Source organism: Bombyx mandarina, chromosome 23, assembly GCF_030267445.1.
Source record: "Bombyx mandarina strain Sakado chromosome 23, ASM3026744v2".
NCBI classification, from domain to species: Eukaryota; Metazoa; Arthropoda; class Insecta; order Lepidoptera; family Bombycidae; genus Bombyx; species Bombyx mandarina.
Window position 1 is genome coordinate 257294 of NC_143229.1, and position 27972 is coordinate 285265.

General features: G+C 43.7%; 2 protein-coding genes across 3 annotated transcripts in view; both read right to left on the reverse strand.

Annotated features, from left to right (window-relative positions):
- The window catches only part of LOC114240550 (organic cation transporter protein), a 46425-nt gene extending 23625 nt beyond the window's left edge, over positions 1-22800 (reverse strand). The window contains exon 1 of one of the 2 annotated variants that reach the window (XM_089737719.1): positions 22532-22800. In XM_089737719.1, the coding sequence (XP_089593845.1) occupies positions 22532-22695 (164 nt within the window). In that variant the 5' untranslated portion in view covers positions 22696-22800. Of the gene's footprint in view, positions 1-10570; positions 10849-22531 lie in introns of those variants that run through there. The other variant, XM_089737718.1, reaches the window with a different exon arrangement.
- LOC114242315 (uncharacterized) lies at positions 1158-2759 on the reverse strand. The gene has a single exon (XM_089737720.1). The coding sequence runs from the start codon at positions 2757-2759 to the stop codon at positions 1158-1160; it is 1602 nt and encodes a 533-aa protein (XP_089593846.1).
- Positions 22801-27972: the final 5172 nt, after the last annotated feature.

Below are 27972 nucleotides of genomic sequence, written 5' to 3' on the forward strand. Positions count from 1 at the left end.
AGGGGGGGCATAGTTACTACCGTATCCGATTTGAGAGCACGAGCTAAGCGGTAGTAAGACCTTTGGGAGGGCGCGAGTCCTTCTAAGAAATCAGACCATCTGGCATCTCGGACTTCGGTGATGCGAGACTTTACGTCGCGTTGTAGGGCACGCATTCGAATACGATTTTCCGCGGTAGGATACCTGTCGTAGGCACGGATCGAGGCGTTCTTAGCTCGAAGGAGCTCCCTAATATCGTCGGGCAATTCGAAGCGGTGAAGGAAGTCCTCCGCTACAACTTGCTTCGATGACCTATCTAATGTCGAGGTGATGTGTGACGTTACGATGTCTATGGCTTCAGCGGTATCCTGAGGAGACGGGGTGGAGTCCGGGCTAAACGGGAGCGATGGCGGATCAGATTCAGCCAGGCTGATGCCCAGCGTGTGCCAATCCACCACAGTCCTCGTGACGGGAACGGAATCGGGAGCGCGACCCAGCTTCATAACGACAGGACGGTGGTCTGAATCTAACTCTGAAACTACTTCGATCGAGTGTAAGCGCAGAGTTACGTTTTTTAATAACGCTATGTCGAGTATATCCGGGCGATGCCCCATATTTAGCGGGTAGTGAGTCGGGGTTAGCGGAGCGACGATATCGAAGGCGAGATCGTCGACTAACGCGTCAAGCCGCCTGCCATTCGGGGTTGTGGTGTGTGAGTTCCACCTGATGTGTTTACAATTTAGGTCGCCCGCCAGAATGACAGAGCTCCCCATGCCGAGCAGCGCCTCGATATCACTGCTTAGAACGATCTTATCCGGTGGAAGATAAACGGACGCGATAACGATCGGCGCGTGTCCCGTCAGTGAGATTCGGCACACTGATGCTTCGATGTTAGCGAGCGCGGGAGGATCGAGTGGGACGCAATGCAGGGCTCTTCTATAGTAAATGACGGTACCACCACCACGAGCAGTGAGCCTGTCGTTCCTAACCATGTTATAGTTCGCGATTTTAGGGTCGCGACGCGCGGGCTTGAGTAGGGTCTCCTGCACTAAGAAAATGTCAATTTGATGGTCACGCAAAAAATCACAAACCTGATCACGTTGATTTGCGAGACCGTAAGCGTTAAAAAATCCTATTGTTACGGATAAGGGTTTTATTCTACTAATGTACGCCATTGATTACCGGCGGAGTGAGGGGAGGACGTACGTATTTAACGACGCGTATACGTCAGCGTATTCTTGCACAACGGCGATGAAATGTTGTGCAGTGGAGGCGGCGCGAATGGCGTCACCCAAAGCGTTAACACGCTCAAAGTTGATCGACTGAAAAAAGTCGATCGCTAGAGCCAGATTTTCGGACGCGGTCGGAGGGCAGGTCGCGGGGGAGGGACGTATCGCGGGGGTGGGACGAGTCGCGGGGGAGAGAGTTGTAGCCGTGTTCGTGTACGGCAACGGTTTAGCCCAAGCCGAGACGCTGGGCACCGACGCCGGCACGAAAGCAGGCTTAGCCTTCGGCACAGAGGGTACCGTGGCTTTGATGTCTGGGCGGGAAGCTCGGAGGCGGTTTTGACGGGCGACGCGGCGATTTATTTTTGGAACTCGGGGGCATCCACGGTAGTTCGCGGGGTGACCTTGTGTTCGGCACAGGACACAGCTAGGCGGTTCAGTGGCGGTTTTCTGGTCACGAGTACAAAAGGCCGTGGCGTGATCGCCCAAACACTTAACACATCGGGGGCGCGCGTGACAGTTACGGGAAGAGTGCCCGTACAGTTGGCAGTTATGGCACTGACTAGGAGTGCCTTTTTTATGGGGGACTTCGACGGCAATACCGGAGAGCCTACAGACGGTCCGAATGTTAAAAATTTGCTTACCCTCGGGGGTAGGCTGGAGGGCGACTAGAACCATATTGTATGCCTCCCTACCGCGGCCGGTGTGCATGCGGTGCACGGAATTTACTGGTAGGCCTTGTTCTATCAGGTCGGCCTTGACGAGATCGGCATCTAGCTCCTTCGGGATTCCACGTATGACAACGCGGAGTTCGCGCTCCTCCTGGAGCGTATAAGTGTGGAAACTTATACGCTCCTTTCGGAGGTAACTTGAGAGGGCCCTATGGTCGTCGGGTGTCGTTACTTTTATTTGAATCCCGTTGACGAGATTACGGGCGCTGGCAAAATTAATATTTTTGGCCTTAAGGGCCAGGGAGACACGGTCCCAAGCAGCCTTCTCTTGAAGAATCAACGGAGGAGGGGCCTGATTTCTCGTTTGTGCCACCGGGTGCGGCGACGGCGTGGCACGGGGACAGGGAGCGACGGGGGTCGGAGGGCGGGGGCGCGACGCGTTCGCGGCTTTGCTTATTTTAGCGGCCGCGGAAGCTCGGGACTCCGCGGCGAGCTTTTTACCTTTTTGGACTACTGTGAATCCATCAGTCGGGGCGGCGGAGCAAGGGTCGACCTCCATGTCCGACTCTGAGTCGGATGAGGAGGGCGTGGGCGACTTGCAGGCGGGGGCGGCAGGCGCGACGTAGGCCACGAAAGATCGGGTGGACGCACTGGACGACGCGGCCGCGACGTTTGTTACGGATGAACGCAGGACTGGAACCGAGGCTGCAACGGTCGGCACAGGAGTTTTCCTCGCGAGTATCGGGGACACGGGAGCGGCGGGTGCAACGGAGGCCGCGGGCGAGTTCGCGGCGTGATTGGTCTTAAATTCTAAAAATTCCGACGATAACGACGGGTACCTCAGGCGGAGGAATTCTGCAAACAGGTCGATCGTGGACTCCATTATCACGTGCCCAGGGGGGGCTACCCCGGGACTTTAAGCACACTCGCCTTACGGCGAGGCCCCAAAATTATAATAATCGCAATTAATTACAGCACACAGTCGTCTGCTTGCAAACGAGCCACTAAGTTACCGAACGAATTCTAGGAATTTAGGGGTCCGCCCGCTCACAGACGGCGATGCAACGCAATTAACACAGGTAGTCACTTCCGAGAAAGCACTTAGACGCCAGATGTGCTCCGAACCGAGGTCGGGCGATCGAACGGTCGATGGGCACGTCAGCGCGCGGCGGGTGCGTGAATCGGAATGAGGCGTTCCATTTAAGGCTTGAAGTGCAGGCGACAGCGCAACGAGCGGCAAAGAGGCACAATCGGCCTCCGCGTTCAGCAGCGTTCGACATCTGTCTCTCTCCTACTTGAGTGAGCGATGCATCCGCGTGGACAGCTGCTATTCAATAATACATTTACATGTTTTCGTCAAGTATGAAGTTCAGTGAAAAGTGAATGTGGTGTCAATTGTCCATACAAAATATCTATCAAACAAATAAAATTAAAATTTTCTTTTGAAAAATGAAACCATTCCGTCAGTATTTTCTTATGACGTTGTCACGTTCAACTATCGTCAGTAAATCGACTTTATAGACAACCGATTTTTTTTTTAAATAAAAGCTTACAAATAACTTTAATAAACGAATTAAACAACAATAATTAAGTTAGTGACAGCACAACGGCGCAGGCAACACATAATAGAATAGAATAAAAACATTATGATCAGATTTTTTTGCCAAGTGATCTATGATTTCCGGTAACCACTCTACATCCACATCATTATTATATCAACCTAAATTGGGGAAAAAATACTTGCAATCACAATCCATCCATCCACTTAACATAGTGTGTGGGCGAGTGAAGAATTCCATTCACATAAATCAGGTGAACGTTGATCCTAACGACACACATCCTGCCTCCTATTGTTGCAAAACGTACGAGTCCGCATACATCTTCATAGATCAACCTTAATATGCGCCAACTCGTTTTGAAACGTGTTACAATTTTAGATGTTTTATTACTTGTCTTGGTAAATCATAATTTAAAATTTGAAAGTGAAAATTTGAAAATATTTTGAAAGTGAATCATACCTGAGAAAGCATGTAGATACAAAGAACAGAGAAAAAATCCCAATACATTCAAAGCGCGGTCTTAATTATAATTATATTGGGTAAAAAAAAGCAAGGTTTGTTTGCAGTAGTAGGGGAGCCCAAGCGGAGATTTCTGGATTTACTAAAGCGCGGCAGATTAATCTACAGGTACCTTGTACCCGATTAAGTACCTCCACCAAATATGAACCTCATAAATAAGGCCGCGCGTCCAGGATAAAGGATCAGATTAGTAAAAAAAATTGATCGTTAGAAATACTACGGATACGGATCGTTTGGAACCTCTGGGTCTGCGGAGGGACTTCGGATCTCTCTGTATTTTATACCGTATGTTCCATGGTTAGTGCTCTGAGGAATTGTTCGAGATGATACCGGCATCTCGTTTTTACCATCGCACCGCCCGCCATCGGAGTAGAGTTCATCCGTACTACCTGGAGCCACTGCGGTCTTCCACAGCGCGTTTCCAGAAATCTTTTTTGCCACGTACCATCCGGCTATGGAATGAGCTTCCCCTCCACGGTGTTTCCCGAGCGCTATGACATGTCCTTCTTCAAACGAGGCTTGTGGAGAGTATTAAGCGGTAGCCAGCGGCTTGGCTCTGCCCCTGGCATTGCTGAAGTCCATGGGCAACGGTAACCACTCACCATCAGGTGGGCCGTATGCTCGTCTGCCTACAAGGGCAATAAAAAAAAATAAAAAAAATCGAGCGAGTCAGATTAAGGTAGGGTGAGTTAATTACATGCTAAAAAGTGTATATTCCACTAATCTGACAATTTGAGAGAAAGGGAAAGGCTACAAAATTGAAAAAAAACGTCATCTGGACATTCTTGACCGTGGCTCAATTTTTTTTTTATTTTGAAGGAAATAATTCAAGGATAACCAAAAATATATAATCTGACGATCTCTACGAGCCGAAATAACAAAAATTCGTTGATAAAGTTGAATGCAGCTGCGTAATACCTATATCCCCCCTCCGCGTTATTTTGAGCATGTTTTTTTAAATTATTTTCTTGCAAATACAAGGATTTTGCTTAAAAAAATATATACTTTTTTATTTGGATGCTATTTCCTGAGCTTTTCAATTAATTAAGTTCAGTGATTTAAAAAAAAATTTTTTTTACAGATTAGGCGGATCCCTCTAGATAATCGTCAGATTATGAGACAGCACGTCTAGGACATAAAGATGAACCAGATATATCTTAATCTGACGCGCTTGACTATTTCAAAATGGCGAATTTTTTTTTCATATTATAATAATGACCGCACATTTTCGTCACATCGATATCGTCAGATTATTGCATGAGAGCTTTATTTAAAACCCTCTAAGAAAATCTGACGCACTCGATTATTATTTTTTTCGTTTTCAACCCTTACCTACGACCAGCCTCACCATGCAAACGATCAGATTAACATACATACATTATTAAAAATACGTAGGACATTTATGCTATCAATATCTGACGCGCTCGAGTATATTCATGCAACAGTTTTTTTTTACAAATTTGAAAATCTATAGCCGCTTCCCCCACCGATGAAAAGGTATACAGTATATGACATTTTTTTCTTATTATCATCTAAGCTTTGCAACCCAATAGGTCTCTATCACGCTCGAGTAAATCCCCATATAGCATCGTGGGCTTCCCTGCTATAGCACTATTATATATGTACATAACCTATTATTATATACTCCAAGGGCTATTTCCACTTAAGCATTGTACAGGTTTTTTTTTGTTTTTTTTTTACTGCTTAGGTGAGTGGACGAGCTCACCGCCAGCCTGGTGTTAAGTGGTTACCGGAGCCCATAGACATCTATAACGTAAATGCGGCACACACCTTGAGATAATAGTTCTAAGGTCTCAGTACAGTACCATGGCTGCCCTTCAAACCGAAATGCATTACTGCTTCACGGTAGAAATAGGCAGGGCGGTGGTACCTACCCGTGTGGACTCACAAGACGCCCTACCACCAGTAAAAAGATGGACATGTCTCCACATGTCGCCACAATGATTCTAGCGTTATGATGTCCAAGAGCTCCGATAACCTCCAAGCCTAAGAGAGCCCATCGGCATCTATATACATGGAGCACAAATAAAATAAATAAAACTCGTATCTAACTAGAAATCAAAATGGATTTTGGTACGTTTGTCTAAGCCTACGTGTTTCTAAACCACGGGCCGCAACTTATCAACGCCATTTGACTTGATTTGACCTTCAGTTTACCAGTTTTTTTTGTCCATTAGGTACTTAAATTTGTAATATGATATTTTACACAGTTAGTTGTCTTCGCTAAATTGGCTATGGAATTAGATTAGTTGTACCGACCGTATAGGGCTACTACTCAAGAATCGGAGTTATTAATGATGTCATTAAAATGACGACTTTCTCATAGTGCGTACTTCGTACCTAGTCTATTACGCACTATACACTTCCTTCAGGAACGAGAGTAACAGTAACAATTAATTGAAATGTCAAGTATCTTCTACTTTCATGAAAAGGCGTGCTTAAATGAAAATAAAAATATATTCCAAGTCAAATCGATTGGCAATTTGCACACGAAATATTGATTTCTGCAACGATCCTAAAAATAGCTTCAACGACTGGAACTCTATCTTATCTTTTTTTGTTGTTGTTTTGATGGGTGGACGAGCTCACAGCCCACCTGGTGTTAAGTGGTTACTGGAGCCCATACACACCCAGACACCCCACAACCTAAATGCGCCACCCACCTTGAGATATTAGTTCTAAGGTCCCTTGCAATAATTCTAGGCTATTTTGAATAATCCTATTTTTCGATTATCCTACGATGTTATATGCCTAGTGGTGGCGGTCCGGGCTCGCTGCTACTATCGCTAAAAAGGCGACAAACAAATAGGCAGACATAGATTTTGATTAAAACAAAGAATCTTCTGTGATGTTTATAACAGAACCCCTCTAACCACTTGGTTTATGTTTAGGATGTATTTGAGCGAGCTCTGGAGTAGACCCGAGCTGAGGGTGGCGTTGTAGTCAGATTGCAGGTTATTTATTTATTATCAGAGCAACACAAGACCCCATTGGTATGTTTAAATGATTATACATTGCCATTATACACATGTATGTATGTCATCACAAAACAACCTAACAAATCCGTCTGTACTTCACTGTGATGCACATAGTTGTACTCTTAGATTAGCATTTAATTGAAAGCTAGCAGTTCGTAACTCTCTGAGAGTCGTAAGTCGTAGCTCGCGACTCTCAAAGTGCGGTACTAAAAGTTCGCTTCACATATAATATAATCTGTGTCAATGACAACTACAGAACGCACTGGGTAATGAGCCAATTGTCGAGGCTTCTTTCTTAATAAAGAATAGCTTAATGATTGTCCTGAATTAAGTATGAATTTGAATGCCGTGTCCTCATAGAATCGCATAATGTAGAGGAAAAGCACTAAGGTCACATCCTCAGAGGCATTTATAACCCAGTTTCAATACCTGTGGTAAATTGCTTCTTTATTTGTATATTAACATTCATAAGATGCAAGCTGTAAGCGGTTCGCGTGCGCGGCATGGATGATCCCAGGAGACGTCGGGATCCTAGCGCCTCAGGGGAAAGGCGGAAATATAACGCCACTTCCAGGTACTACAAGAAAGACATTGCCAAGGTGAGCTCGGAGCACGTTGACAGAATTTTGCGAGCGATTCATAGGCCCGGTTGCATCTTCGCAGTGATTTTGAAAACCTGCGCCCCTATGCTAATACCCGCGCTAACGCCTTTGTATCGCCTATCTTATTTCACTAACAGGGTTTCGTCTTGATGGAAGACCGCCCATGTCCACCCGGTCAGACCCATCGAGCTATAGGCGTATAGGGCTATCTTCTTGTATACCTTACTCACAGGTGGGCTGTAACCTTGGAGAGTAAGAGTGCGGCTCTCGCTACAAGCCTTGATATCGCGAACACCTTCGACAGGATTTGACATAGGGCACTTCTATCGAAGTTACCATCTCACGGAATCCCCGAGACTCTGCAAGTGGATCGCTAGCTTTTTGGATGGGCGGAAAATTAACGCTGGCGTTTCAGGCTCGGTGCTCTCCCCTACGCTTTTCATCCTGTATATCAAGGACATGCTATCTATTCATGACATGCATTGCTATACGGATGACAGCACGGGGGATGCGCGATATCAGAGACTTTTTCGGAGCGTGGTGCGGGAAAGACGATCTAAGCTTGTGTCTGAAGTGGAGAACTCTCAGAAAACGTTGCAGGTAGTGTATCGAGCTATACCCTAGAATACTAGAGGACTGTGAACGTCCGCGTACAACGCACCAGGGAGTAATTAGGTGCCATACAGACGATCAGGCAGAGAGTTAAAAAGCTAAATACAAAAAACAATGAGCTTCCCATTTCCCATAAAACGAGATACTAGCTCCTATCGCACAATTCACTTCAAGTAACCATAAAACGAGCAATATCCATGAGCCGTTCCAAAACTGATCAAACGATACCGAGCACGACGCCTCGACGTGATAGACGGATAGATAGATAAGCTTCTAATACGAGTACATATTGTTATTGCGATCTGATATATTAAATAAATAGGCTTGTTATTCGGCCACGTTTGTCTCTGCGCTATAACACACGATAAGTAAGTGTTAAGTTTCAATACTAGCAAAATAGCTCTTGGTACTGATGCTAACCAGTATTAGGAATCCAAGCGACAGGATGCTTCCAATGAGGTCCGGCAACAACTTTGTACCAGATGAGCCACGAGCTCGTCCGCCGCTAGAGAGCAAATCTAAATTCTTATTATTCAGCTGTTGCCTCTTGTGACTTTTGTGGTGAGAGTTTTTGCTGTACAAAGACCGCACGGACCTTCATATCTGTTCCGACCCTGTGGAAAAACACGATCCCCGCCTTTGAACCTCTCCTACAAAGAAAGTTGCTAGTTAAAAGTTTATTGACTCAGGTGTCCTTCTGCGACCGGCCACGCGCGTCGAACAATGCATACTTTATCAAACAATGCTCCGTAATAAGAAAAAACACTCAATTAAATAAAACGTTTAGAATATCAATAATTAGCGTGATGTTTTTTTTGTTTGCAAACAACTGCAACGTACGCGTCAGTAGAGAGGCTACAGGACCATTGATTGGTTATTTATAATCGCGCACGTCCTGCGTCGAATGCTTTGGGTACCTTTTATTCCCCGTCATGACTTATGCGAGTATGGTGTTCGCTCACGCGGCCCGCACACGCATAGACACCCTACAATCCCGCTTTTGCAGGTTAGCCGTTGGGGCTCCGTGGTTCGTGAGGAATGTTGACCTACACGACGACCTGGGCCTCGAATCAGTCCAGAAATACATAAAGTCAGCGTCGGAACGGAACTTCGACAAGGCTATGCGTCATGATAATCGCCTTATCGTTGCCGCCGCTGACTACTCCCCGAAACCTGATCATGCAGGAGCCAGTCACCGTCGACGCCCTAGACACGTCCTTACGGATCCATCACGATTACGGTCGCGATTCCGATCCGGTAGTAGATTCATTCGCGAAGCAATTGCTCTTGAGTTGTTAGGTCTCCTTCGGAGGCACTCGGGCAGTTGTTAGTAAATCCCACCCCTCCTGGCCGAGCCTTTGCTTGCCCACATGTCCTGGTGAAACTGGAAAGGCCTCCGGGCCACCAGTAATCTTTTAATCATAAAAAAACCTTTTATTCAGGATAGGGGTATCATGTCGGTGGTCTCATTCAAATCCTAGCTGAAAGGTTTTCTCTTAACCCAGAAAATTAAAGGAATCCGACCCTGGTTAGGTTACTACTACTCATTGTCGTATTGTGTAGTTGTTAACTCTCGTCGTTGCCCTATCTAGGCCAATGCTTGGTAGCTCCTCTGTCGTGTGTTGTGGTTAGCGCGGTCGTCTAAGATGTCGCCCTCAATCCCAACTCATCTCGTTTAGATTTATTAATGTGATCTAATCGTAATGCCTGCGGGCAAATAGTCTCTGTGTCTGTCTGCACACGGCGCGTCGCAGACTGTTTGTTCTACGCACACAATATTGTATTTGTCACCAGAATCCGAAATTTGGCGTAAACATGACGGAGCGTTCATTTCTCTAGCGCGTTCTTTTTTGCTGCATCGCTGATGAAATGTAGGCACGCTCGAGGTCTTGTAGCATTTTGTGAAGTTAAGTACGGTAGCTGTTAACAACACACTTTATCTTTTTTTTTATTGCTTAGATTTGTGGACGAGCTCAAAGCCCACCTGGTGTTATGTAGTTACTGGGGCCCATAGACATGACCAACGTAAATGCGCCACCCACCTTAAGATAAGTTTTAAGGTCTCAGTATAACTACAACGGCTGCCCCACCCTTCAAACCGAAACGCATTACTGCTTCACGGTAGAAATAGGCAGGGTGGTGGTACCTACCCGTGCGGACTCACAAGAGATCCTACCACCAGTTTGAATCTCACGTAGAATAAATTTTATTATTGATACACGTGTCTCACAAAACTGGTCGTCAGTTTAAAGTTGGTCATTTAGGACGAGTGCGCTTCATGGATTCGCGGCTACCGACCTTCTAGCGGGTGGTTCTTGCCCGGGACGAATGCGTCGCTGATGGATCCCGGTAGATATCATGAATAAAGAATCAAACACAAGCTAAACTTCTATTGGCACTCACCTATACGGTACTGCACCGGTCGCGAAAATATACTGCCCTAAATAAATACCCGAAAACAGTATGGATATCAGTATGGAAAGATATATCGTAACTTGGTAGCGACCGAACTGTCCCAGCTCTCCCCAGACCACGTCCATATCCAGTTCATTACTGCGAGTATAACGAGACATTTTCACTGCTACGTCACACAGATCTAAAACTCTTTTCACGTCACTTCTGAATTATTATTTTATTTGTTGTTTGATACAGCTACTCAAGGCGCGAGCCGACGTGCGTCTGACGATCCAATCCTGATTCTTGAACGAAACGAGACTTAATCTAAAAAATACTATGTGATAGTCTTCGCAGTGAGACATCGCGATATCAATTATATATTTGTCATTGATAAGTATCTTTGTCATGTTATTGCGCTACCGCGAACTAAGTGACAGTGTGTTATGTCGTCCACATAACACCCCGATCTCTATCAGTGCCGACCGACACGGTCAAAACTTAAGCATAGCACTTCCGTAATCAATAGGTACATATAATAAAACAGTAGAATCCAGTAAGTCTAAGTACGGTGAAGAAAAATAATAAAAATATTAACAGGTGAATATTAGAGACTTTCATCGTTTTCGCAGGCGTCTCCGCATCTATAGTGCGGACTATTACATACACATAGGACATACATACAGCTTGATTTGAAAAGAATTCAGTTTGGTTTATCGAATTCTGAGTTACAAACAATCTTAACTCCGTTTAAATGCATTATCCAACAGGACGTCACATCAAAAATAATAATATAATTCATATGAAAGTAACTTCTCTCGTATTATAATAATATGTATTTTCCCGTTAAAAGCTCCGAGTGAAGCCTATTCAATTTTTACCATTATTTCCTACCTCATAAGGAAATGTTTAAAAACCAATTCAAAGTAAGTTAACGCACGGTGTACCCTCAAGCTTACATAAATACAAATTCCTAACAACAAAATTCGGACCGTCGGTCTACCGAAAATATCACCCGTAGGCAATGTATCTTGCCTTTGTCGTAATTCCTAAGCATCGTCTCGCAGAAGAGGGCGGTGGAACGGGAGAGGGAGAGCTCCTCTTCCCTCTCGACGCTGTGCCGCTTGCAGACTGTACCCCGCGCACACCTCACGTGCTCCCTGGGCGCGAACACCTCGTGGGAGAATCAGCCACTTTCCGAAAAAAAAAACAATTTTTGGAGCCTTTATAAAACTTTGGCGGTATAGACAAAGAAAAGAACTTCCACCGAACGGCTGATATTGCTCAGTAGACCGACGGTCCTGACGTTATTGTTCGGGACTGATCTTGAAAATATCGTTAGAACAGTTCTAAGGTGACTAATGAGTCATATATCTCGTGTTCTACGAGGGTTACCGCTACAGAAAATTAACTTACTTATTAGTACTCGGCTTGGCGAGTGAAGGTTGATTATGTTAATGTAGTCGTCGTGGCCTAAAGGATAAGACGTCCGGTGCATTCGTTGTTGCGATGCACTGGTGTTCGAATCTCGCAGGCGGGTACCAATTTTTCGAATGAAATACGTACTCAACAAATGTTCACGATTGACTTCGACGGTGAAGGAATAACATCGTGTAATAAAAATCAAACCCGCAAAATTATAATTTGCGTAATCACTGGTGGTAGGACCTATTGTGAGTCCGCACGGGTAGGTACCACCGCCCTGCCTATTTCTGCCGTGAAGCAGTAATGCGTTTCGGTTTGAAGGGTGGGGTAGCCGTTGTAACTATACTGAGACCTTAGAATTTATATCTCAAGGTGGGTGGCGCATCTACGTTGTAGATGTCTATGGGCTCCAAAAAAATGTAGTCTAATCTTGCGCTTCTTCACCCGCTGTATATTATCCCCACGATGACCGGTCCTGTGCTGATGCATCCGCTACTGATCCTCGGTCTACCATGTTGGGAGCAGCATTACTTAGACTAGCGGTGACTGCGTACCGAAAGGTGCACCCTAGATAGGCCTCCCTCGTATGTAATACTTTTAAGTAGTTTATTTTACGTATTTATACACGTTAATCTCGACTACAGACAGTGAACAAACTTTGAATGTGGCTTCTAGTGCTGTATCGAGATAAGTTTGATAAGAAATACATAAAAAAACAATTCATAAATCAAAAGTGTATGAGTTGAATTTAAAATATTTGAAGAGGCAGACACAAATGCGTAAATATTCTCAGGACGCGTGTTGTTGTGAGCAGCCACGAGAAGGACACAACTTCCTGACTGTTTCTGCCGCGAGCAGTTTGTATGGTGGAATGCGGAGTCAGCCCTTACATGCAATTGAGACTTACACCCGTATCTTTAGTCGTTTACACGAGCTTAACTCGACTCGACTCAACCTCCAACGCGCGTTTTGGTATGATTAGTCGTAAAAATAAACTCCACTCAAACGTCCTTGAAAAATTTCCTAACCGGAGTGAAGTGACCGAACTGTCAAGTTAAGGTACGTCGCGACGTACCTTGAACGTTCCTCAAGGCTGGTTTTCTATCGATGTCCAAATAGTATGTGGACCGCAAATGGAAATATATGATATTGTTGTGCAATGGCCTGGATCTGTGCATGATTCGCGCATATTTTGATAATTTAAGTTTGATAATATTTATTAATAAAGTAAATAGTTCGAGGTTAGACATTTGAAACTCTTTATTTTATTTACCTACATAAGAGTCATATTTTGCTTACTACCTGATAAATAAAGTCAATGCGATTATAAGTTTTATTTATATAATAATAAACTGGTGGTTGTGGAAAAGCACTTCAACAACACGATGCAATCAAAATCACATAAAAGCGGCGAATAAAAATACAAAGCCGGATCCGAAATCTAAAATAATAATAGGTTAGAAAATAAATAATACACTTTCAGATTTACCGCACGCACACATATTTACGAATAACTCAGCAACCAAAACATCAAACAAGTTCATCTAGTGTCAAACAGACAGCGGCAGCTTGACTTTGACATTAAACAATGACCATAGACTACAGAACTCTATGGGTTTGATGCTAGCTTGATCAAATTTTCATCATTATTACCTCACTCGAGGACAGTTGAGGAATATTGTAATGGTCGACTAAAAATACCAAATTCGAGTAAGTTTGGAGGGAATTCTCGAGCATCATCGGATGAGTTAAGAGTGGAGGACTATTATACGAAACGTCTAAAGATACGGGCATAATGCCCGTATCTTTAGAAGTTTCGTAAAATCTGAAAGTGTATTATTTATTTTCTAACCTATTATTATTCGGATTTCGGATCCGGCTTTGTATTTTTATTCGCCGCTTTTGTGTGATTTTGGTTGCATCGTGTTGTTGAAGTGCTTTTCCACAACCAACAGTTTATTATTATATAAATAAAACTTATAATCGCATTGACTTTATTTATCAGGTAGTAAGCAAAATATGTCTATTATGTAGGTAAATAAAATAAACAGTTTCAAATGTCTAACCTCGAACTATTTACTTTATTAATAAATATTATCAAACTTAAATTATCAAAATATGCGGGAATCATGCACAGATCCAGGATATTGCACAACAATATCATATATTTCCATTTGCGGTCCACATACTATTTGGACATTGATAGAAAACCAGCCTTGAGGAACGTTCAAGGTACGTCGCGACGTACCTTGACTTGACAGTTCGTTCACTTCACTCTGGTTAGGAAATTTTTCCAAGGACGTTTGAGTGGAGTTTATTTTTACGACTAAGCATACCAAAACGCGCGTTGGAGGTTGAGTCGAGTCGAGTTAAGCTCGTGTGAACGACTAAAGATACGGGTGTTAGAGTTCGTATGGCGGCGCGGCGATGCTTACACCGTCGCGTCGCGTCGTGTCTATGGGCTTCAACCGTGACTGCGATATAAACTCACGACGCAATAAATGTTAAGGAAATACTCTGAGACTTCACTACAATGTCACTGCTACCGTTATCAACAACCGATGCTCATGAAATATCAAAAGAATCATTGAAAGTTTGATAAACGCTTAGATCTTATCGATGAAGCAATTACTTTTTAAATGTTTTATCTGATTTACTGAAATGACAGTTTACTTATGATTCTTTGTTGTCTATATTTAGTTGAATCATCTTCGTGTGGTTCTTAAAAGCTCTAAGTTTTTTTATTATTATTTTGAAGACAAAATCAAGTAACGCAATGGTCAACGAGAGCTGTAAGCAATATAAGAGTGAGCTACAAGTTTCATTCGTGTGCTGACCAGAAGGTCTCTTGATCTGCTGGTCGAGTGCGGGTATCACGTTATAACATTCGAGAACATTGATATTGTGTTGATCTCGTGAACGTACGTTCGTTGTTGGGCGCTGGACATCAACATCAGTACAGCGCGGCACCGGGCTGCGTGAGGTACTTAGACTCGTGATTGATGGACGAATATCATGAATACTTTGAAATATACCTACGTAATCGTTAATATCGTTATCAGAAAATCGTTGAGCCACCTCGCCGGGCCGCAGCTCCCCAACTGGCTACAGATCTAGTTACATTATCAGGTGTCTATAAAAGAATATTGTCAGGTGTCTATTTTATTATTTTCGGATTATATATCCGCAATGTCTACTTTATCATTGTCATGTGTTTGTTTAATTATTTTTAGTTGTCACTTTCTCTATAAATCACTTCTGTATAAATTAAAATTAACTTTATAGTGTACATTCGGTTAGCGTGGTATGGATATGTGATTGGTAGAGAGGAGATGTATGTCACTAAGAGATGTATGGAAATGGAAGTGCAAGGTAGAGGAAGAAGAGATCGACCGAAGAAAACATGGATGGAGTGTGTGCATGACGATATGAGGGAGACAGGAGTGAGTGTTGAGATGACGACTGATAGAAGAGAATGGAATAGAAAAGTTCGCTGTGCCAACTCCATCTAGTGGGATAAGGTGGAGAAAAAGAAGAACAGGAAGTGTACATACACTAAAAAAAATACATTTTACGTGATACCGCAATCACACTCTGTACAAGTCAGAGAATTCTAAAAGATAACGCAAAATGTATTTGGCGTAATCGGGTATCATGGTAAGTAGATTACATGTGTCTACTGTTTATTATCATTATTACACGTGCACGCAAAACAGTTCTACTTTTGCTTTGAAGGAAGTTTTATAGATAGCAACTGAAGACGTAGCCTATCGCTCAAGGTTGGTGGCAGCATCAAAGTTGTGAAGCTCGTGTTCTCATTTGACTAGGTACGTATAGCAGTAAAAATTCGGTTTAACTCTTAATCAATGGAAACTGTTATACAGCTTCAGTCTCCTTGAGCTTCTAGTATTACTATTTCCAATCCATAATAATTATACATATTGAGGGGTCCGTCGAATGTTAGATACACTTCTAGCTCCATCCCAGCACAGGCGCACACAGTAACTGAACAAGGCCACAGCTTACGCGATATTACGGCTTTTTTTTTCTTTTTTTTTTTCCTACCTAAGCTGAGAGCCTTGAGAGGCTATATCAGCGTAACCCTAACTTTTGTAGGTGAGCTCACGGGGCTCAAACCTGATGACGTTGCTAACACGAACCCTAGCAAGAGTCGTGCTTCGCAGAATCTACCACCGGATCGGAAACGCGACCCACTGAGAGGATCCGGCGAGAAACTCAGTGGGCTGTGTCTGAGAGTTAATTTACTCGTCGAGCCCTTCGTCGCAAGCGACGGGTTCGACGAGAACGGTGACCGATGCTTGAAGTACCTAGAAGCACCGTTAGTGGATCGGGAGGATCCGAGATGACGTGTTTTGGGCGACGTCGACTGCTTTCCATTCTGTCCGCAGGATCGGGAATGTAGTTACCAGCGGCCACGATGAGAGGGTTCTCGTGTCGTGCCGCTTTATCGAAGTGGCGCATCGACGCCGACTGCATATACTTACTGGTGGACTCTAAGTCCAGGTCGTCATGGAGGTCGACGTTCCTGACGAACCACGGGGCTCCGACGGCTATCCTGCAAAAACGGGATTGAATAATTTGGAATGACTTTAAGTGAGTGCGGGCCGCGTGAGCGAACACTACACTTGCATAGGTCATGACGGGGCGTATGCAAGTTTTGTAGAGTGTCACCTTATTTCTAAGGGACATTTTACTTCGCCTACATATCATCGGGTAGAGAGGTCCTAGAATGAAGGCGGCACGATCGCGTACCGTCTTGATGTGGGGGCGGAATGTCATCCTACTGTCAAGGGTGACGCCTAAGTATTTGACCTTCGGGGCCCACGGTATGGGCTGGTCGAACATCGTGATCGGGCGAACGGCGGGGGCGGGGGTATTGACGCGCCTAGTCGGGAGGGGGATGCTCAGCGTGGTGTTCGGAGGGCGACCCCTTTTGAAGAGCACCGCTGTGCTTTTCGTGGGGTTGATGTCGATGCGCCACTTCCGGAACCACTGTCCCATGGTGGTAGCTGCGGTCTGAAGTCGTCGATGAAGTAACGCCTTCTTCCTACACGATTAGTAGATGGCGGTGTCATCGGCGAAGAGCGCCAGATGGGTCTCCGGAGACCGGGGTATATCATTGATATACAAACTAAATAGTAACGGGGAGAGGGCGGAGCCTTGCGGGACTCCGGCTGTGACGTGACGGGGCCGGGAACGCGTTCCCTCGACTCGATATCGGAACGAACGGTTCGACAAGTAGTCTCGTATGATGAGCACGAGTCTGTCTGGCACTCCCATGTTATACAGTTTGTATATCAAACCGTTGTGCCAGACTTTGTTGAACGCCTTCGCTATATCGAAGAAGAGGGCTCCTGTCGGAATGATTACGGCATCCGACATCAACAGCTTCTTATTGCTATATACATACGTGCACTTTTAATATAAAACATGCGTGTCCAGTGCGCTACCACATCCGGCCCAGGTGACAGAGCAATGCAACAACAACGTTGGCAACGACATCGACTCAAGCACCGATCAATGTTTTCGTCGAACTAGTCGAATGACAACGACCAGTGACCTAACCCATATACACAACCTACTGAGTTTCTCGCCAGATCTTCCTAGTAGGTTGTGATCGGGCCGCGGAGAGCGACACCTGTCGACGCCCACATCGTGGTTGAAGACGTCATGATAGGGGTGAGGGTGCAGTTAAGGTACCTCGGCCTCGTGTTGGACAACCGGGGGGCTTTTCGTGCTCACTTTGCGGAACTGGTCCCTCGATTAAAGAGGACAGCCGGTTCTTTGACCCGACTGCTCACGAATATCGGAGAGCCGGAACAGTTTGTGCGCCGCCTCTACGCGGGGGTGGTGCAATCGATGGCCCTGTACGGTGCGCCTGAATGGGCTGAGCCACGCAACCGGGCCGCTATGGCTCGGTTCCTGCGCCGGCCGCAGCGCACCGTTGCTATCAGGGTCACCCGTCGCACTGTCTCAGGCTCGCACTGGCAGGAGTTTTTAGTGAGGTTCAACTCACAAGTGCGCACAAAAGCGTGTTTATCGCATTGAGGTGGCGCTGTAGAAGCCCTTCGATGCGCTCGGCGGGGGAGGGCGCCTCGCGACACACGAGTGCCGCACCGGCAAGCGTACGTCAAACGTTTATAATTTGAGCGGCTGTCAAAGTACTTGTTATCTTATTGATGATATGATGAGACTAAAATTCACTGATGATTAAATTAACTATTTTTGCAACATCGTGAGCAACTTTTGATCTTAAAAGACAAAACAAAAATGTACCTATAGTATACTTAGTCTGGCCATAAATACAGTTACAATTAAAAATAAACAAAATATTACATTTGAATTTGGAATCTGTCATTTTTATATGATTGCTCATTGAGTTTTCTCATTTTGGCGCCAATACATTGTACAATATTTTGCGATATTAAAATGGAGTGGGGTGATAAAGAGAACCGAATCGCTGTGATTGCATTACACAAAGTAGGTATGGAGGCCAAATGCAATTTTTAAAACTCTCCATACGCTTGGTATTAGTAAAATGTTTGTGTACCGGGCTATTAATAGGTGCAATGAGGCCTCCTCTGTTTGTGACAGAAAAAGATCTGGCCGTCCACGTAGTGTTCGTACGAAAAAAGTGGTCAAAGCAGTAAGGGAAAGAATTCGAAGAAATCCTGTCCGAAAGCAAAAATTTTATCTCGGGAGATGAAGATAGCACCTAGAACCATGTCGCGTATTTTAAAAGATGACTTAGGACTTGCAGCCTATAAGAGACGTACTGGTCATTTCTTAACTGATAATTTAAAAGAGAATAGGGTGGTAAAATCGAAACAACTACTGAAGCGGTACGCAAAGGGAGGTCATAGAAAAAATTTGTTTACGGATGAGAAATTTTTTACAATTGAGCAACATTTTAACAAACAAAATGACCGTATTTATGCTCAAAGCTCTAAGGAAGCTTCCCAATTAGTCGACAGACTGCAACGTGGGCACTATCCGACTTCAGTGATGGTTTGGTGGGGTATTAGCTATGAAGGAGTAACTGAGCCATACTTTTGTGAAAAAGGTATCAAAACATCGGCACAAGTGTATCAAGATCTTCTTCTCAAGAGATTCTTGAGAAGGTAGTGAAGCCCCTTAACAACACCATGTTCAATAATCAAGAATGGTCCTTCCAGCAAGACTCGGCGCCAGGTCATAAAGCTCGGTCTACGCAGTCTTGGTTGGAAACGAACGTTTCGGACTTCATCAGAGCTGAAGACTGGCCGTCGTCTAGTCCCGATCTTAATCCGCTGGATTATGATTTATGGTCAGTTTTAGAGAGTACGGCTTGCTCTAAATGCCATGATAATTTGGAGTCCCTAAAACAATCCGTACGATTGGCAGTGAAAAATTTTCCCATGGAAAGAGTGCGTGCTTCTATTGATAACTTGCCTCAACGTTTAAAGGACTGTATTGCAGCCAATGGAGACCACTTCGAATAATCTTTTATACTTTCAATTGTTTTATATTTCGAGGGCTGCACTAAAAGTATCGGGAATGGAATATTTCCACTGTTCCTGTCATATTAAAATCTTTTTAATTGAAAACTCCTTGGTTTTAAAAATCGAATACCATTTATTTATTTTAAAAAAGATTCTCGGTCTTGTCACGAGGTTTTGTCAAACTTGTTTAGTCGTTGAGAAAATGGAATTGACTCGAGAAAATTCAAGAGCGATGATTTATTATGACTTTCGAAGTGGTTTAACACAAAAACAGTGTGTTGACCTGATGATTTCTGCATTTGGTGATGAAGCCCCGTCCAAAACCACAATTTATCGCTGGTTTGCTGAGTTTCAACGTGGACGTGTCCAGCTCAGTGATGATCCCCGTCAAGGTCGTCCAAAAACTGCAGTCACCCAAGAAAATGTTGATGCTGTGCGTAAGCTGATTGAGGAAGATCGACATGTGACATACCGCGAAATTCAGCCAACTTTAGATATTGGCATGAGTCAAATACAAATAATCTTGCATGAATAATTAGGTGTAAAAAAGTTGTTTTCCCGATGGATACCGCATTCGCTCCGTGAAGAGCAAAAAGCGGCTCGGGTTACTTGGTGCGTCAGAACTCTCGAAAGATTCCACGCAGGATCCTCAAATGCTATATACAACATTGTATCAGGTGACGAATCCTGGATATACGCGTACGAACCCGAAACAAAAAACCAGTCACGAGTTTGGGTGTTCGAAAATGAGTTAAAGCCAACAAAAATTGTTCGTTCACGGAGTGTTGCAAAAAAAATGGTGGCCACGTTTGCCTCCAAAACCGGCCACGTTACGACTATTCCTCTTGAGGGACAAAGAACGGTTAATGCAGAATGGTATGCTAGCATTTGTTTGCCACAGTTCGTTTCTGAACTCCGTAAAGAGAACTGCAACCGCCGCATCATCCTCCATCACGACAATGCGAGTTCTCACACCGCGCACAGAACAAAAGAGTTTTTAGAGCAAGAAAACATAGAATTATTAGACCATCCGCCGTACAGCCCCGAACTAAGCCCTAATGATTTCTATACTTTCCCTAAAATAAAGAATAAATTGCGTGGACAGAGATTTTCATCACCCGAAGAAGCTGTGGACGCCTACAAAACGGCCATTTTGGAGACCCCAACCTCCGAATGGAATGGTTGCTTCAATGATTGGTTCCATCGTATGGAAAAATGTGTCAAATTTCGCGGAGAATACTTCGAAAAGCAATAAATACATTTTTAAATAGTAATGTTGTGTCACTTCGTTAATTCCCGAAATTTTCAGTGCCGCCTATGTATTAAACTAACAATCTGTAAAAGTAATAAATGTTATTTGCCATTGAAATTTTTTTGTTTTCCTTTGTAACAGTATTTATGGACAGACTAAGTATACTTATTTCTATTAAGTACGATGAAGTACATTAAAGGTAATCAAATTATCCGACCGCGACGGACAGCCAATGCCGCTCTCGCCCGAAACATGTCTTATTGGATCTCCGCGATTCACTCTCGGGAACCTCAAGCACCGGTCACCGTCCCCCTCGAACTCATTCATTACGACGAACTGACCCATAGAACTAACTCACAGATACAGCCCATTGATTTTCTCGCCGGATCTCCTCAGTGGATCGCGATTCCGATTCAGTGGTAAATTCTGCAAAGCACTGCTCTTGCTCATGCCCGATCCTGTAGACCGAATAGTAAACAGTCGACGTCGCCCAAAACACGTCATTACGGATCCTCCCGATCCATTAATGGTGCTTTTAGGTACCATAAGCACCGGTCACCGTCCTTGTCGAACCCGTCGCTTGCGACGAAGGGCTCGACGAGTGAATTAACCGATAGACACAGCCCACTGAGTTTCTCGCCGGATCTTCTCAGTAGGTCGCGTTTTCGATCCGGTGGTAGATTCTGCGAAGCACTGCTTTTGCTAAGGCCAGTGTTAGCAACACTCCGGTTTGAAACCCGTGAGCTCACCTACACACATTAGGGTGAAGCTGAAATAACCTCTCAAGGCTATCAGCATAGGTAGGAAAAAAAAAGAACTGCTCTTGCTAGGGCTAGTGTTAGCAAATTCTCTCAGGTTGAGATATATTATTGTGTTTAAATCGCGAGCAGCAACTGTATAAACTTCGAACACGTTCAGTTATAAAAAAATCATATAGATTTTTCAGTTAAAATGAACTAGGTATTTTTATTATTTATATCACTTAAAATACCTAACAAATACATACATTACTTACTTAAACCAAATTATGTAATTTGTAATGTGTATATTATATTTAGTTTGTTGTAAAAACAAAATAAGTCAGTTCAATGTCATAAGTTTTCTTTGAATGAATTTGCTTTAAATGGGCTGACAATAAGATAATTTTTATATTTATTTCACATTCTATTAATTATTTTATTACAAACATTCTATTGAGTGAGTCTAGAGTCAGTGAGCCCGCATGAGTAGGTACCACTACCCTGCTTATTTCTGTAATAGTATACTATACAGCTAGGCCTACAGAAATAAATCAAGATCATCATATCAATCTTGATATTATTTCTGTGGTTAGGCCACTTGTCTCAAGGAGAGTGCCGACATTGATGCTGTCATAGTTTTGATGCTAGGTACTTACTTCTACCAAGTGGGCCGTGAACTCGTCTGACTATCCACAAAAATAAAACGGTGATACCACACCGTCATCTCACTCGGATTCACCCACTACGTAGAGACAAAACGATTTGATGATGAAATTTATGAAAATATAAGACATTATATTTTCATAAATTGGTTGTATGGTACTAAAAGCTGCCCGCGGGCCCGCGCGTCCTGCCAGGGACAGCTGTGACCTTGGGGATCGTCGCCGCGTCGTCGTAGGTCATGTCAACACCGGTTTTATAATTTCGCATTCACTTGACACAGAAAGCGACACACACACACACACACACACACACACGCATGCTGAGCTCGCTAATGTCGTCATTATTTCACTTAACGCTATGTATGCTCATAGAAACAGAAAGCGCTCACCGGTAGGGAACGGCTCCTGCCGCAAACACGTACTGCGCGCTGTACGCCGCATTGAACAATATGGGCAGGAGGATGAAGGAGTAGATCTGTACTTGGTAGCGACCGAACTGACCTAGTTCCACTAATATTGAATCTAAATCTAGTATGGGATTTTCAGGAGTCATTTTTACAGAACTATACTGTGTCTAATAATCAACGCAAGACTACCGCGACTGTGACGGTGTGTGCCGTGCATGGACCGCGCCGCGCGACGACTGCCAATCGTCTGTGGGCACATTTTCCGTTTATCTAAGTTTTCCTTATAAATCAACTCGATTAAGCAGTGTATTATCAAACAGTCGGTCGTCGGTCTGCCCGTGTGTCAGTATGTAGTGTGCTGGATGGATCGCCGTAGTTCGGAGATCTCGCTACTCAGCCACGACGGCTCTGCTGCGAAGGGAGTCTACCACTCTACGCCAACTTATTTAAGCTTATCTAATTATTTACCTAAATGCAGCAGAGTTAATGCGTACACTGAGACTGATAGCTATGGGCGATTCCGTGTAATTTATTACTTAATTCAAATTTGAGTAATTTCATTTAATTCCTGATCGCAGCATCGCTAAATATCTTTGATCGTCTCATCGGGATGACTCGAGTAGAGCTGACCTGTACTACAGGCTAAAGTGCCCCGGGGCTTCAGATTTGAGTCTTTACGGGTCATTCTCCTTGGTCTCATGTTTTCATTGTGTATTTTCAGTAACCATAAGATAGGAGACTTTTGGACTGGTGGTAGGACCTCTTGTGAGTCCGCACAGGTAGGTACCACCACCCCGCCTATTTCCGCCGTGAAGCAGTAATGCGTTTCGGTTCGAAGGGTGGGGTAGCCGTTGTAACTATACTGAGACCTTAGAACTTATATCTCGAGGTGGGTGGCCCATTTACGTTGTAGATGACTATGGGCTCCAGTAACCACTTAACACCAGGTGGGCTGTGAGCTCGTCCATCCATTTAAGCAATAAAAAATAAAAAAGGAGAAGTTGAATTCGGAATATTTATTTGTAACCATACTTTGTTTAAAAGATGATACAAATTAGATTTGAGGTGTGCATATTATGTGCACATCCGCCTGCGCCACCACCACATAGAATCCATAAAATCAACGTATCAATGCTGAATTTAAGCAAGTGTTATCTGTGCAAGTCGTGAAAATATTAGAATAGGAGAGGAGTCTTGCCCATCACCATTTTATAAATATCTTCGAATGAGTCCATCCCGCAGTTGGGCCAGCAAACTGGGCCAACTTGTGTTAAGTCATTACCAACAAACCAACGTCGACAAACCAACCTGATTGACTCCAAACCGAACCGCATGGCACGTCACGCCACAACTCAGCAAGACGAGGCAGCGCCCACTTACCGCGCCACTCGAAGTTTTCTCATTTTTCGTTATAACATGGAAGAAATAAAGACTCCGTCCAATATCGCTAGAACGACCTCATCAGGGATCCCATCTGTTCCACCTTTCTTCAGTATTCCCGTCACGTCCCAGGCCGCATGAAATAGCAACAGTTTGTGATGAAAACAGTGGAACGCCAGAGTCATGTTTGAAAAGAATCCTCACCCTTCGCAGGAAGCCATGGGGTAATAAATAGATATGGTAGTGGAAAGCACAATATTATTTATAATTTTTTTTTTATTCCTTAAATGGGTGGACGAACTCACAGCCCACCTGGTGTTAAGTGGTTACTGGAGCCCATAGACATCTACAACGTAAATGCGCCACCCACCTTGAGATATAAGTTCTAAGGTCTCAGTATAGTTACAACGGCTGTCCCACCCTTCAAGCCGAAACGCATTATTGCTTCACGGCAGAAATAGGCGGGGTGGTGGTACCTATCCGTGCGGACTCATAAAAGGTTCCACCATCAGTGAACATTTGAACATCGCTGAGGCACTTTGACTGTTAGTTCACTGCTACTGTCGCAAAATCTTGTTTGCTTATCATGTTATGGATTGACATCAATGTTCGTCTTATCAAACATTACTGTGCAAATAATTATAGATTTCAACAATGTTATCGATCGTTTTCTTTAATCTTACGATATCAGTGGCCCCATACATCACGAATACACTGTTCACATACTGGAGCTAGTCATTAATTAGATCGAGTGAACTGTTCTGTGATATCATATGTGAAGTAAACCACATCGTTTATGGATATATCATTAGATATGATGCGTGTCTTTGTATGTGGTCTCAGAAGGCTGATGTCACAATGTGGGGAGTATGCATGCCACCTACATTACTCAATGGTGTCCCGCTGCGAAGGGAATTTAAATTTTGAATATCTAAGTCGTTTGCTAATTCCTGACCTGAAAGACGATGCCGATATGAAGGAAAACGGAGAGCGCGTAGATATGAGCAAGCACAGTAGCGCGCAGCTCCACACACTGCTCAGTGAGAGTTAAAGTGACACTCTTCCAAGCCTTCTAAGCAACTGTACACGTGCAGCCTGTGGCTTAAAAAGCACACTCAAAGCTCGTACAGCACTCTCAGGGTTCAGTACAATATCGCTTTCAGGGGATCGATGGGCTTGCTCAGCTTCTTTGACGTTTCTAGGATGCCCACGAACGCACGTGTATATTGCTTCGACACTAGTATGGAGAAGAGGTGTTGCCAGGGTGTAGGGCAGCAGAAGCACCCTGTTTAAAATGATCGCCGGTAGTTCGATATCGTACATATAACTCGCTGCCGCTTCGCCTCTCATGGGAAGGTGCAGCGGTCATTTGCATATTTATTTTAATTGTCATTTGCATATTTAGGATGTGTACTAAGATAATGAATGAGTTCTGCTCACTTCAATAAATAAATATACTATTATTGCCTTTGACTTTTGCACTTCAATCAACTTTTTGTTGTTCGTGTTGAATTATTTGTAGGAACTTGACACTGTATCATCGCTAGTAGTGTGTTATCACTATAGAGGACAGGCGAGCTCACGGCCCACTTGTTATTAATGGTAACTCCATTTCAAAGTGAATGCCGCCACCCTAATATTTTTTTCAAAGAAATGTGCTATCTATTGAACTTGTTTGAATGTAATACAGTCATTCCTAAGTCGGACATTACTCATTACATTATTACTCATTGTCTCCTGCTCTGACCGACGCATTAGAGCGTGTGTCTACAGGCCAGCTTGTCAACTAAATATCCCGTTGGAGAATGTAACCCATTTTATTATTACTTAGGAACTGACTGGGTTGAGCAGTGTGTTATGGTAATACTTCGAGTCTTCGTGTTCCCTCACGGACGCACGGACCGGGCAAGTGTGATGTTCTTGCTGCTTGATGTTAAATAGATATATACATTTAATAACGAGGGATGATGATGATTATTAAAATGTATTGTGATTTGATGGGGATGATGATTGATTGCACACACGGATAGCACGCGGCGCGGACCTCTCGGTTTTTTTTATTTATTGCTTAGATGTGTGGACGAGCTCACAGCCCACCTGGTGTTAAGTGGTTACTGGAGCCCATAGACATCTACAACGTAAATGCGCCACACACCTTGAAATATAGTTCTAAGGTCTCAGTATAGTCACAACGGCTGCCCCACCCTTCAAACCGAAACGCATTACTACTTCACGGCAGAAATAGGCGGGGCGGTGGTACCTACCCGTGCGGACTCACAAGAGGTCCTACCACCAGTAATTACGCAAATTATAATTTTGCGGGTTTGATTTTTATTGCACGATGTTATTGAACATTTGTTGAGTACGTATTTCATTAGAAAAATTGGTACCCGCCTGCGAGATTCGAACACCAGTGCATCGCTCGAAACGAATGCACCGGACGTCTTATCCTTTAGGCCACGACGACTAGGTAAAATTTTAGTTGTAGAGGACAGCAGCGACCCGGCATACGACGGAAGCGACTTGGAAACTAAGCGGTTTGCTTGTTTAACTCATCCGTATACTTACAATACCATCGAGTTACTGTTTCAATGCATTCTTCATCAATCTGGCAGAATCCAATTTATATAATTTAAGTCTATATTTTTAAGTGAGTGTTGTAGGCGTGGCCTGGCGTAGCAGGCTAGCTGTTGTAATGCAGTAGATATCGGGCGCATGTAGGTCGGTTTTGAAATGTGACTGAACAATGCAATAGTTTCGACTGTGGTATCTTTCGCACTCTGCGCTCGATTTGGTAATCATTTGTTTTTTCAATAGATAAGCACTTACCTTTTAATCTGAACAATCCTCATAGGAGATTTATTAAGTAAAATTATTTCAAAAGTTAATAATTCTCATTGTCACCACAAAATTATTCAGTGCCTATGTATTAGTAACAAAAATTTTCAGCCCAAATAAAACTATGACACATCCAAAAGTCACATCCCCGTAAAGACCTGACTTTACCAGTCTGTGTCACAATATTTGATCCCAAGCTAATAAACAAAGTTTAGGTCAGCCAAAAATTTATTTTCCGTAATCTAGCGTATCGTAGATCGTAGCGATCGGTTACTACAGGCGATATTGACTAGTGGTAGGATAGAATGAGTTCCGCTATCCTGTATGCTATTGAGATTGAGGCAACACATCTCCAAGTAAGTGGCCGCATTCAACCTATCTGATGTCTATGGACTTCAATAACCACTAACCTCTGAGTAGATCTAGAGATCTTTCACCCATTTAGGCAATAAATAAATAGTCTGCGTATTCCGCAACACATAAGCAGGATTTAAATTGTACGTAACAAACCTACATCGTATAAACTCGAAGCACACTCGCGAGCGGCGAGCACGCACGAGCACACACGAGCACACACACACACGAGCACACACTTCGCGAGCTCGCTTTATTTTTGTTTCATTTATTTTTAATATTTTTTTTATTTTTTACTAAATTATTTTTTATTACATTTCTTATATATAACTTAAACTATTATTGCTGTTTTACCATTATTCTTACTATTTGGAAGTTTTGTACGAATCACGAATAATACAAAAACCTCTTATGTCAAATAATATTAGAATATATCTAAGGTTTACATAATTATTATTATACATAATTCAATAGCAACTAAAAAGATCATATGACGCTTGAAGTTGACAAGACAGTTCAACTCCGGCCTTGGAGTGAGCTCCCCTCCACGGTGTTTCCCGAGCGCTATGACATGTCCTTCTTCAAACGAGGCTTGTGGAGAGTATTAAGCGGTAGGCAGCGGCTTGGCTCTGCTCCTGGCGTTGCTGAAGTCCATGGGCGACGGTAACCACTCACCATCAGGTGGGCCGTATGCTCGTCTACCTACAAGGGCAATAAAAATAAAACTCAGCCGACGTACCTTCGTGCCCGAGACCCCAGTGGAGGTCCAGGTTAGAGAATGGATGAGCTGAAAGTTTACAGTCCGTTCGTAGGAGTAGGTACTTATTCCCTAAAACGTAAGAGTAAAAGGA